Below are 13,047 nucleotides of genomic sequence, written 5' to 3' on the forward strand. Positions count from 1 at the left end.
ATTTTTTGGTTTTATCAGAACTAAATTTGCTGAGACGTGGCAAAACTGTATCGTGTAAGGAAGTGATCACAGGAGGTGGGTATTGGGAATTGGCCAGGATGAACTGAACATTCAGGACACCACGTAGACCGAACTTGGATACGTGTTCCTCAAACTGATCCCTTGGGTAAATGCTCGAAATTGCCCACACCTGCTTCGCTCCTGACTGTGCAAGAGCACAATACCAAACTGTCAGGTTGGATTTTAATTAGATTTAAAAATAAAACTACTGTAAAAGCTTATTTAAAAGCACAAAAAGTGGGAAGTGTTGTGGAAAGTTTGTGTAAGTGAACATGGTACACAACCGTGTTTTCCTGGGTGGGACCAGGCCAGTTTGGCTGCCCTGGTCACCTTGAAGTGACAAGGGGCATCTTGTTTCTGCAGTGGGACATCTGCGTTCTGTCTCGCAGGTATATCCAGATGGCCACGAAGGGCAAAATAATGACAAGAGAAAAGCTGTTGTCACAGCTTGCTTTGGTTAGAACATGGACATCCATGGGCATAATTTAGAATCCCTGAAACTTTAAGAAAATTACCGGTGGATATATTCTAGCAAAGTAAAATTCTGGAGTTTTAAGGATCTACATCTCTGAAAAAAATAAATTAATCGATCATATTTATTTTAAGAATTAATTCCAGTAGCCTCCAAAATCACAGGTATCATAAAACCTGTGAAGGTGAAGAAGGTATCTGACCTTATGATATCTTTGGGGCCCTAAAGTTTTGTCAGTTTGTAAAACTTCCCTATCTGGTCCAAGATCACAGGCCAAGACCAGGTAAAAATGGTTTTGCGAATTTCTCATCTAATGTAATACAGTTAGTTAAATTTAAAGTCAACACATTTTGAACACAAAAAGGTGTTTTTTCATTGAAAGCTATCAAAATGAAACATTTCAACAATGCCAATAATTTGCTTTTTTTTTTATTTGATAATTTACTCTTTCTGTTGAAAAGTTGTGTCAATTGAATTTTTAAATGGAAAAAAGGTATGGAAAAATTCCTCCATAATTGCAGTCTCCAGCTTACTGCTTCTACTGATTCTGGTATCATTTGCTCTCGTGTTCTGTGGGATTTGTGGATCGGTTGCAAACCACAGCCACATTTTGTTTCCCTGATGGGAATGGTGGTATCTGAGCATACCTGCATGTGTTGTGTGGCACAGTCAGCAAGAAATAGGTGCTTCTTCACAAAGAGGCTTCTCACTATTCATTAAAAAATAAGAAAAGTTTCACGTTCAAATTTCAACTGGTCACACTGGGGCCAAATTTAGGAGACCAGACAGGTAGCTCTTCAGGGCTGCTGCTTCAAACTGCGTGGAATGTCTGAAATGTCAATCATCTATCATGGCCAAGTAAGGCTTCCATGGAGGATGGAGGTTAAAATCCACCTGTGAAAACCACTGTGGAATAGCAAAGAGTGTCATGTTATCCCACAGAGGAAATCACAGGAGGAGCAAAGGTAAAGCAGAAACTTCTTTTTGGTAAAGTTGATGTTCCACTGCTCTAGTTTCCCATTTGTCAAGACGAGTGCCAGTGCTGGTGGAAGATGAATAGGCATGGCCAGCTGAGCCATGCAAGAATGGCATCTTGCAATCTGATGGCAAAATGAGCAACTGGGATGATTTAATATCGTAATAAATACCATAGAGGCACACCCAACGCTCACTGCAGGTGGCTGCTCTTCATGTGTTGGAACCAAATCCTCCTCAATAAAAATACAGATATAACCACCAGTGCGGTAATTGCTTGACATTTTGAAATCGTATTAGCAGCTGCTGGAAGTAAAAATCTCCCTGGTCTGTTAATATAATACATTTTTTAAATTAAGTATGATAAGTTATACTTACTAAACTGCACGTTCTTTTACAGTTAGTCTTGTGGGTCATTTTCCTCCGATTTTGCTTTGAATGTTGTTGAAATGGTTTTCGCTGTTGCAGACTTTCTTATTGCCCTGATCCACTTGCTCTAAACCTTTTTCTTTAATAAGTCATTCAAAAGTTTTCACTGTAAAATAGTTTTCAGCCAGTTTTCTATTTGATCAAAGCTTTCAAAACTACAGCAACATGAAAAGTCATTTTACTTTCTGGACTTCTATCAATACTACATGGACAGAATAGATAGAGTTTTTTAGCAAACAGAAGAAAACAATTGAATAAATCTTTCTTCCTGTGTCAGTGTTTTTCAAACCAGCACTGATCTTGGTGTAAAATTTGAAAGAAATATTAGAATAAAGTAAAATGCATTTTAAAAACAAATTTTATTTTGCCAACTAAAACACTAAACCAGGGAAAATCATTTCCAAATGTTCCTTAAATGTTCTTTAAAGCTGTGCACAATGATTAAATATGCTTTTATATCTGTAGGCAATGTTTACACTATTTCATCTTTTTACAATACAACTCAGCGTATTAAGTCTAGGCTTTTCAAAAGATATTTCTCTGTCCTCTGAATTATTCTGGATGCTTGAATCCCTTAGGCTCATTTTAGAAATATCATAATAAAATTTTAGAGTTCAATTTTATTTGCACAGGATTAAAAGGTTCTATATGCTGGATCCTCAGAGAAAACAGGAAAAGGAGAATTTATATGATCTTGCCAGTTTAAAGCAAAGAAATAAATTAGACTCCCTAAATTAGACTTTCTCCATGTCAGCTACAAAGAAACCCGGTTTATTTTATTTACATTTCTTTCTTGAAAACCCCTTGAAACTTTACCTAGCTCTCAGGAAAACAAGACGAAGTGTCAGAGGTTTAAAATGTCTGTGGAAATACTGTGTCTGCAGTACTTCTACAGAACTGGGCTCGTTTATGACCAGTTCGGTTCCTTTTGGACAGCATGCTGGAGTGCAGGTTAGATACCAGCAAACATCTCAATGAGCTACACTAGAACAGGGAAGAAGCCTTAGAAATCCTTTCAAGTTGCGTCAAGTTTTATAAATGTTCATTTATAGAACCGGCCAAATCTCTGCTTTGCTGGGGTACACGTACCCATTAATTTCAAGTTGGCTGCTACGTATTTGGACCATACATTTCTATTTTGCAGTAGCTGGAACAATAATAACTACTTTTTACCTATTCATACAGCTTCAAAAATAAGGACCATTATTATATTTGAGGATACCTGAAGTAACCTTCTGTCACTACGACAGGTGTGATCTAAGCTAACCTAGGGAAAATACTTCTAATGTTAAATTGTTTAGGATAGATGTATACAAGAGAGTGCTGAGGGACCCTGCGGAGCAGACTGACTGTGTCCGTCCTCTGTAGCATTTGGCCCTGGCTCTCCACTGTGCTCTTTGTGGTCTTCTGGGGTCCTGTGACTCAATTATTATTTTGTGTATGGGATCTTTTCTACCCGTGGTGAAGTGAAAGCTGTGTCGCCAGCCACAAGGTGAGGGGTTTAGGGAATGGACACGTGCTGTATGCTGCGGAGTACGGCATGACGAGGTGATTAAGGGTAAAAAGGATGCAGAGATGGTGCCGCAGGACCCTGCAGGGTGTCATGAAGCAGATTTAGCACAGAGTCTACCTCCATTCTTCCATGTGGGAATGGACCCCAATTGCTTGAACTATGCTAAGGTTTAACTCGTAAGATAGTTAATTGGAGTACTTCAAAACAGAGCTAGGGGTGACCCAGCAGGTATGCAGCATGGAAGATCATGGGTTCATAAATGCACCCTGAGCTTTGGGTCCAGCAAGGTCACTCTGTCCAGCCCAGTAACAGATACCCCTGCTGAAGCTCATGTTTGCGTGAGAAACAAGATTGCCTCGATCAGTGCTGTGCATATGCTTAATATCTTACACTGTTTTAAAATAACATGATGAAAACAGCATAAAAACATTAATTTCTTAATAATGTTTTCTGATTACAAATATTAAAGAGCCTAGAAAAGGGGACCAGGATACAAGCTTCCCCACTTCATAGAACAGAATAGAATCATAGAATACTTTGGGTTGGAAGGGACCTTAAAGATCATCCAGTTCCAACCCCCCCTGCCATGGGCAGGGACACCTCCCACTAGACCAGGCTGCTCAAAGCCCCATCCAGCCTGGCCTTGAACACTTCCAGGGATGGGGCATCCACAACTTCCCTGGGCAACCTGTTCCAGTGCCTCACCACCCTCACAGTAAAGAATTTCTTCCTAATAGCTAATCTAAATCTCCCCTCTTTCAGTTTGAAACCATTACCCCTTGCCCTAGCACTACACTCCCTGATAAAGAGTCCCTCCCCATCTTTCCTGTAGGCCTCCTTTAGGTACTGGAAGGCCACTACAACGTCTCCCCAGAGCCCTCTCTTCTCCAGGCTGAACAGCCCCAGCTCTCTCAGCCTGTCCTCACAGCAGAGGTGCTCCAGACCCCCAGTCATCTTCATGGCCCTCCTCTGGACCCACTCAAGCAGGTCCTTGTCTTTCTTATGCTTGGGGCCCCAGAGATGAACACAATACTCCCGGTGGGTTCTCACCAGAGTAGAGCAGCAGAATCACCTCCCTCGATGTGCTGGCCATGCTTCTTGCAAATGAGCAAGTGGACTTGCTCGACTGCAGAGCGGGGAACTGCTTACCCTTCTTTCTTTCTTTGACCCCATCAGTCATGAACAGTTTGCGGTGCAATAGCTCAGCTTCAATGGAAGAAATTGAGAATTTCCCCTTCCCCCTCCTTTCTGACCTGACGAGGAGGCCAACGCGTTGTGATGGAGCAGGTATGAGGCTGAATCCTGTCCAACCAAGAAGATCTGTCTTCCATTCCCCAAGTGACTTCTCTAGTAATGCTCAGACTGTATATTAAACATGGTCTCCAAGAACACCTCTGCAGTGGCTGTATTTTAAAGGAAAATTATGAGCCCTGTTGTCAGCCTTTGAATACAGAACATAAGCACCCAAGTCCAGCAGAGGTTTCAAGCCTGTACCAAAGATCAGTGCCAAGTCTCTGAGAGAAATCGGATTTCTGACACAGCGGTCTCAGCAGTGTTTTCTATGGGATAACTTTAATATTGCCATTATTCTCAGCTGACTAACACTCTCTAGGGAACTTGCAAGTGCAATCCAGACTGAAGATCTCATTGCTGGGGCTGGGCAACCTCAAGTTAAGGCTGACATTGCTGAGTGTCATAATATTACTTCCTATTTTGGGCTGTAGAATTTTATTTTGAAGCAGTAACTAGGATTTTCTTTCCTTCTGTCAACAGCTTCCTGAAAGGATCTAATAAACCTGCTAATCAGACGATTGAGTTTTGCATGCGGATTGCTGGTTTCCTTCTTTAGAACTGTCTATGTGTCACTTTAATTAAAGCCCAGCAGATTATTAAATCAGTAGAATGAAGAACCAGCAGGATCTTCAGTCTTTATACTTTGCAGGACCTTTTCCAGCTCAGAGTGCTTTCCTTCAGTACCAGTTAACCAGTAAGAAGTCGTACAGATTTATGGTTTTTTCCTCTGAGGGAAGTGGTGTGTTTCAGAGTGGTGCTGCTGGTTGCTCACCGCGGAGCGTAAGCGTGCAGAATCCAACGCCTTTTTTATTAACAGCAGATGTCAAGTAGTCCTGTCAAAACGCCAGCGTTTATTTGAGAGCAGTGATATTTTTGATACCGTATCTACATTGAATAAATTCCCTGGCTTTTTATTAAACATCCAGAAGAGTTATTTGCATGTTGGACAGATACGCTAATTACCTTTTTTATTTTTTTTTGGAGGGTGTGATTTCCTGAGAGTGAGTGATTACAGTTTGACAGGTACTTTGAAATATCAGTGGCAGATTTGCTCATATTTGGAATTAGAGCATAAAATAGCTAATAAATAGTAAGAGTTGATGGGGAAGAGGGAAGGAAAAGACTTGGATAGAAAATGGTGTCTTTTTTTCTTGTATACGGTATACGGTTTTATGGGATTGGCTGGCATTGCAGAATCCTTGTGCTGTTGCAAATTTAAATGGTTTTGAAGTTGTTAAAGTCAACTATTTCGTATTCATCTTCTCTGTCAGAAAAACGCTTTTATGTGAAAATAAGCTTACTGGGACATTATTAAATCATTTAATCCAGTTGTTTGATGAGTTCCATGCCCTGATCACTTATAATCGTGAAAGATTATGTATACATCAGAGAAACAATTTTTTGATGAGTGTGTTTATTTTCCTTGTTGAGTTTATAATGCTGGTGTTCAGCTTCTACCTTCACTTCCACTTAATCCAGTGAGTTCATTTGAGTAATTTGTTTCTGCACAGAATGCCTTTCCAGAACATCTTTCAGGTTCTTTATAAATGCACTATACTCATTTTCCTCCTCCGATAGATCCACAGCCTTTCTTCTCTCCTTTGCTCTGTGCCCCAAATACACTTTTTCTCATGCGTGGCTCTGTAAGTGGCTTTAATGGGATCATTCACGCACTTAAAGTGCATCCCTGGTTTTAAATATCTGTTGAACAGAGATTTCATTTTCATCTCGCTCTACCGGGTTCAGCTTCAGGTAATGATTTCTAACCAGTTCTCTGGACATCTTGTTCATTTGTACAGGATCCATAAATCTAATACTACAGGCTTGAAGACTGTGTTTATAGGGCAATATAAATGTCAGCCAGGGACCAGTCCCTCGCCCAAAGCCAAGTGGCACCGGGTGTCCCCTCGTCCCCACTGCCGAGGGCACACTTCCCAATAGCTGCCTTGCTCTGAGCATTGCTCCTCAGAGCAGTTCGTAATTGAGACAGAGCTGCTGAGCCAGGTGGAAAAGCCCTGGGGCGGTGCTTCAGCCTCATCAATGGCCATCTTTTATTTAGCAGTGTAGATGCTGAGCTTCACTTCACTGCAAGTTGTCCCTTGAATTAGCTGCGCCGCTGCCAAGGGCGGACTTTGCCTGATTCACAAGACTGGCCTCTCCTGCTCTGATCCCAAAGCAAAGGGACATGCCGCATGGGTAGGCGTCTTGGGAGCCTTCGCTGGTGTAGATGAACGTGGGATGTCCCCGCTGAGCCACAGGGCTGCTGAGGGGGGAGAAACGGACCCAGGATCTAATAAATTCCTGGTTTCTGCCTGCTGGCTTACATGCTTCAGCAAATAAAACATGGTTATATCAGCAGAGCGTATTTGTCTTTGGTTTCTGTTTGACACTTCCACTTGCAAAATTGCTACAGCTGGAGTTGTAAGCAAATGATTTCTTTATTATTCATAGCAGCAGGTGCTGCAACAGCCTTTTGGCTGGAGTTGTACTCTCTTGGTCCATGGTTTCTATATATTTGATTAGATGGTGCCATGCTGCTCAGATGCGATGCTAGTCCTCCAATAAATGTATTTTGTTATACAATCAGTTATATAGTGCATTATCATTATTATTTCCATAAATCACTTCAGTTGACAGCTTTCTGTTGCTGCTTGGGATTGTTCCAGCAACAATTTGCATCCTTTTTGTATGGCATCCTAAAAAGATTTTGGAAGTTAACATAGCCTGGGTTTGATTTTATAATAGCTGGTGCCCTTCTGGCTGTGCTGGAACAGAGAAACCAGCTATCCAAGCAGGACTGATATATTTATTTTGATTCACATATCGTTTATGTATTCTTCAAGAAGTGCTTGTCCCAAGATTCAGTATGGCACTTCAGGCACCCGCCTCCAGTGTGCTTATGCCAGCATCGTGATGCTGAAAATCAGGTGCCTGTCCCCAGCAGGGTGATTGAGAACAACGCGGCTCACTGCATAGCGGAGGGACAGAATGATGTTCCTCACGCAGAAAGACAGCCCAAAAACCTGGCACACTGATGCAGGACCCGCCTGTCTCTTGCCAATCGGCACAGTGTGTATCTGAATTTCCCATTCCTCTGTGGAAGCGAGATACTTACGCTAAAGCCCTCTCTTGAGGGCTCAGCACTGATTCTTTTTAAGTGATGCTGCTGGAGAAATTTTGGCTTGTAGTGCTGCAGTTCTGCTCCTTACTCTTTGCAGAATGGGCCAACACATAAAGCCTTAGGAAATAAGTTGAATTTACTCCTCAGCCAGATGGCTGTGATTCATCACAGAATCACAGAATGGTCAGGGTTGGAAGGGACCTTCGGAGATCATCTAGTCCAACCTCCTGCCAAAGCAGGTTCACCTAGAACAGGCTGGACAGGAACGCATCCAGGTGGGTTTTGAGTATCTCCAGAGACTCCACCACCTCTCTGGGCAGCCTGTTCCGGTGCTGTCACCCTCAAAGTAAAGAAGTTTTTCCTCATGTTCAGATGGAATTTCCTGTGTTCCAGTCTGTGTCCGTTGCCCCTTGTCCTGTCGTCGGGCATCACTGAAAAGAATCTGGCCCCATCCTCTTGACACCCATGCTTTAGATATTCATAAGCATTGATGAGATCCCCTCTCAGTCTTCTCTTCTCCAGGCTAAACAGACCCAGGTCTCTCAGCCTTTCCTCATAAGAGAGGTGCTCCATTCCCTTGATCATCTTTGTAGCCCTCCGCTGGACTCTCTGCAGCAGTTCCTTGTCCTTCTTGAACTGGGGAGCCCAGAACTGGACACAGTACTCCAGATGTGGCCTCACCAGGGCAGACTAGAAGGGGAAGATGACCTCCCTCAGCCTGCTGGCTATGCTCTTTTTAATGCGCCCCAGAAGACCATTGACCTTCTTGGCCAAAATCAAAAGCACATTCTCCCTTTCTAGGCTGTAGAATCACAGAATTATAGAATGGTTTGGGTTGGAAGGGACCTAAAAGATCATCCAGTTCCAACCCCCCCTGCCATGGGCAAGGACACCTCCCACTAGACCAGGCTGCTCAAAGCCCCATCCAGCCTGGCCTTGAACACTTCCAGGGATGGGGCATCCACAACTTCCCTGGGCAACCTGTTCCAGTGCCTCACCACCCTCACAGTAAAGAATTTCTTCCTAATAGCTAATCTAAATCTCCCCTCTTTCAGTTTAAAACCCTTACCCCTTGTCCTATCATTGCACTCCCTGATAAAGAGTCCCTCCCCATCCTTCCTGTAGGCCCCCTTTACGTACTGGAAGGTTGCTATAGGGTCTCCCTGGAGCCTTCTCTTCTCCAGGCTGAACAGCCCCAGCTCTCTCAGCCTGCCTTCACAGGAGAGGTGCTCCAGCCCTCGGATCATCTTCGTGGCCCTCCTCTGGACCCATTCCAACACGTCCATGTCCTTCTTGTGCGGAGGACTCCAGAGCTGGACAGTGGGGGGTCTCCAGGTGGGGTCTCACCAGAGTGGAGTAGAGGGGCAGAATCACCTCCCTGGACCTGCTGGCAGTGAATCTCTAAAAGCAAGAGCAGAAGAGGTCTGGCATGAGGGTCTATGCAGGTACCACAGAGCCTGGCACTGGTGGGCCCTCACTAGAGAAGGGGGACTCAGCTCCTGTCTCTGTGGACATTTCACCATCACTGAGCTAAAAATCAAAGAGGAGCCTGGATGAAATCTAAACAAATCAATTCAGCCCAGGGAAGCGTACAGCAGTGTGCAGGAGACGGAGCTGGCCTCAACTTGGAACTAAAGCCAAGCTACAAATTGCCAATAACAAAACCTGATTTGGACTCAGCCACTCATTATTTTCCCATCGAGAAGTGACCACCTCACGTGGTCCCTGCTGGCTAAAGATGGGCTAACTTCAGGCGCTGCTCAGGCAGACCTTCTGACTAAGAGTCTTTTTCACAGTGAAATTGCCTTGCAGAAGGGAAAAACTGTAGTCTAGCTGTGCTTTTTCCTGTTATTACGAGATGCTTAACCAATTCAGTTCTGTGCTTAGAGGAGGAATTTTCCAACATCTCAGTAAAATTCTTCGTTAATAAAAGATAAATAAACCCCATGTCTTTATAGACAGATTCCCATCAAGGCTGCAGAGGCAGTATTTACTGAAGAGATAACGGAGCACTCGGTTCGTTTGATGGGAAGGTGCAGACCGTTGTCCCTATGGGGACAAGCAGATAACCAAGAGCAGGGAGTGTGTCACTGCAAAGTACAGGAGTGGCTGCCTTTTCAGCTGGCAGCAGGCTGGGCACTTCACACCTGTGAGTTCACTGGTATCTGGAAGAATCAGCTCAGCCTTCTGTTTAATTAAAAAAAAAAATAATTAGGTGCAGTTTCACCCATTATACTAGTTTCATTTACAGGCTGCATTGCTGGGACAGTTGATGGATCTGTTGTATGAAAGGAGAATGGGTGATATGCATTTAATCACTGATTTGGGCATTGCAAGCTATTAAAGAGAAAAGTAATGGACCAAGAGGTGCGTCCAATATGACATTAATGGTACTGCTCCCAGTTACAAAGAACGCAAGACGGCAAGTCAGTTTGGCCACTGACTCAGACAGAGGGACCCTCTCCTGGTCACAGATGAACAAGCACCACCACTCTGCCGCTCTGAGCTGCCACAGCCACAGTGTCCCCTGTTTCCCACCTGTCGGTACAGCTGCCCACACGTGCCTCGCCAGCAGCTTGTGTGCTGCCTCCCTGAGCCCCACCGGCATCGTGAGACGCTTCCAGGCGCATTCCAGTGTGCTGGACCTCCTGTATCCTTGCAGCTCATACCCTGCTTGTGCCCGAGTCTGGTCCTAAGCTCACTCCCTGCAAGGCAGGTGAACCCGGTTTGGGAATGGGCACCAGGTTGTCCTTAGCAAGCAGAACTAGGTATTCCCCATGATTTTTATTGATGAGCTCTGGATTTTATGCCCTGTTTACGGTGGTGGTAATGCCTAAAAATGACATATAGCGTCATCCTGAAATGTGGAACTTATTTGAAAGAAAAAAAAATGTGTAATTATTAAACAAAAATTAATTTTTTTTTTACAGGTGCTGTTTCAGAAGCTGTGTAAGGAAAAAGCAGGTAAGACGCTGCATTACTTCTTGAAAGTTTCTTGGTGGCTTGTGTAGACATGCCCGCATTGATGGAGGACCCACAAGAATCTCCGCTGTTCTCATTTCCAGTTTTATTTCGTGCAGTTGCTGCGATCACATCCATGCTGTTGTTCGTGACATAGTGGTGTAGGACTTAGGTGGTTCTTTGGAGAGCTGATAATTCAGCAACTTTTGACTTACACCTTGCGAGGTGAGTTCTGAAATCACAGGGATAAAGCCAAGTATTTGCTATTGGTGTCAGAGTGGCGCTGACGAGGGTAGGGTGAGTCGAGGTGAGGTGTACCCGAGGGCTTTTTCCGGCTCAGTGGCTCAGTGCTCACAGTGCAGCTGAGTCTGGTGCAGAGGCTCGTTACACAGCAACACTTACCAAGAAATGTAAGAACCCCCTGGCCTTGTCCCCAGTGGCAGAGTCACGGTGCCCGAATCCCTCCTTAGCCCGAGCTCACTGGCCAGTTAATGCAGTTGTCAATATTAACAGCATTGGTGAATTTGACTATTCTGGGGCAATTATTCAGTTACAGCTGATGTTCTGCGAGGCACCAAGATTAGCGCTGTAACCGGAGTTAAGGAAATGGATACCCTGAACCCCACTTCGGCAGGAGCTAAGGAAAGGTTTGGATAGACAGATACACGCACAGACATCCTGATTCAGCAAGATACTTAACACGCAATTAAACCCGCATTTGACAAAACCAATTCATTGCAACGGGGAGTAGCAACTGCTTGGATGATTTGCTTAATTGAGGGTAAATGTCCTTATTAAATTGTAATGAAGCACAATTGAGAAATACAGATAAAAGAAACTGCTTCCCAGAATGTGGGTTACTGGAATTTAATAACAGCCCCACAGTTTTGCAAAAAGAAGTGTCCCCAAAGTTTTAAGTGCATCTTCATTCCCAGAAAAGCCTTTGCCAGCTAGAAACATTTCAGTCATAAAACAACTGACCTCTGGAGTCACCCATTGCCGACTGCTTTTTCTGTTTCGTTAATCAATATGTATGTAGTGCATGTCAATTAAAATGGAAGCAATTGGACATCGTTGTTGTAATTATCCCTCTGTCCCTAGATGACTTAGCATCTTTTTTTTTGCCTGAAGGACTAGTTTAAGCCAGTTTGCTAACTCAGTGATTTCTTCCTGCTCGGAGGAGCATCTGTCTCTGCTCTAAATTGCACCCTCAATCCTTTCCAAGGGCCACCGTAACGCCATTAGAAACAGATGAAAGAAGCCTTTTGCAGCCAATGTCACTGATTCGATGGCTCTGCTGGCAAACGTGCTGACTTAGCAAAATGCCAGCAACCCCGGCCTAGAAAACTCACGTCTCCATCGGCAATTTCACCTTCATGTGCTTAACATCAGGTCAAAAAAGCATGAAGGCTGTTAAGCACAGTATAAATATAAGTATTTTCATTCAAGTGCTGCGCACATTAGCTTTTTCTGCTTTATGAATTGTATGTGTATTTATTCCATGATGGTATTTGTCAATAAAACATGTGCCATGCTTTTCCAAACCTAAAGAAATCCCATCAGTTTTGAGATTGATTTAGCAATTGTTTTTATTGTTTTCATTGCTTGGACCAAAACCTCTCCATGACACTGAAGGCTTGCTTTATAAAGAAAAGAAAAACACATCAGTGGCACATAAATTTTAAATAAAAGTGATTATTTTAGCAGCACTCCCATTTTTTACTATGATTCATTTTTGAATTGTTTTGCTTTTATGATAACATTAATTTTGTCACCAAAATAGATAAAGTTCAGCGCCCATCTTTACAGTAGAACATGATGGTTGAAAATTTGATAACTGCAGGTATGAAAGAAGAATGACAGGTCATTTTCTGACACAGTTTGGTCGCTGAGGTGGAACTTTAATCATGGAAATCTAGCATAGATTTCCATCTAGATACCAGATAGAGCCGGTAATAAATTTATCATTAAAAAGCTTCTGGCAGAAAATGCCCATTTCTTCAAATAGAACCATTTTACAAAAAAAAAGTTAGCATCCATTAATTTCTATTTCAAATCTTTTCTGTAAAATAGGTGTTACGTCTTTACATGAGATATTCTAACAGTTTTCAAAGTGAGAAGTTTTGATTTTTATTTGGCTTTGAAACTTTTGGCTTTGAAATTTGTTATGTTAGACCATAAAAAAAAAAGAGAGAGAGAGAGAGAGAGAGAGAAAACATGATT

At 43.1% G+C, this 13,047-nt stretch overlaps 1 protein-coding gene across 6 annotated transcripts in view; it reads left to right on the top strand.

The window, feature by feature from the left end:
* Nucleotides 1–13,047, top strand: part of STARD13 (StAR related lipid transfer domain containing 13) — a 308,854-nt gene that overhangs the window by 128,772 nt on the left and 167,035 nt on the right. For all 6 annotated transcript variants that reach the window (XM_074567737.1, XM_074567755.1, XM_074567772.1 and 3 more), the window contains one exon: nucleotides 10,794–10,827. In XM_074567737.1, the coding sequence (XP_074423838.1) occupies nucleotides 10,794–10,827 (34 nt within the window). The remainder of the gene's footprint in view (nucleotides 1–10,793; nucleotides 10,828–13,047) is intronic.

The sequence above is a fragment of the Larus michahellis genome, chromosome 1 (genome assembly GCF_964199755.1).
Source record: "Larus michahellis chromosome 1, bLarMic1.1, whole genome shotgun sequence".
Classification (NCBI taxonomy): domain Eukaryota; kingdom Metazoa; phylum Chordata; class Aves; order Charadriiformes; family Laridae; genus Larus; species Larus michahellis.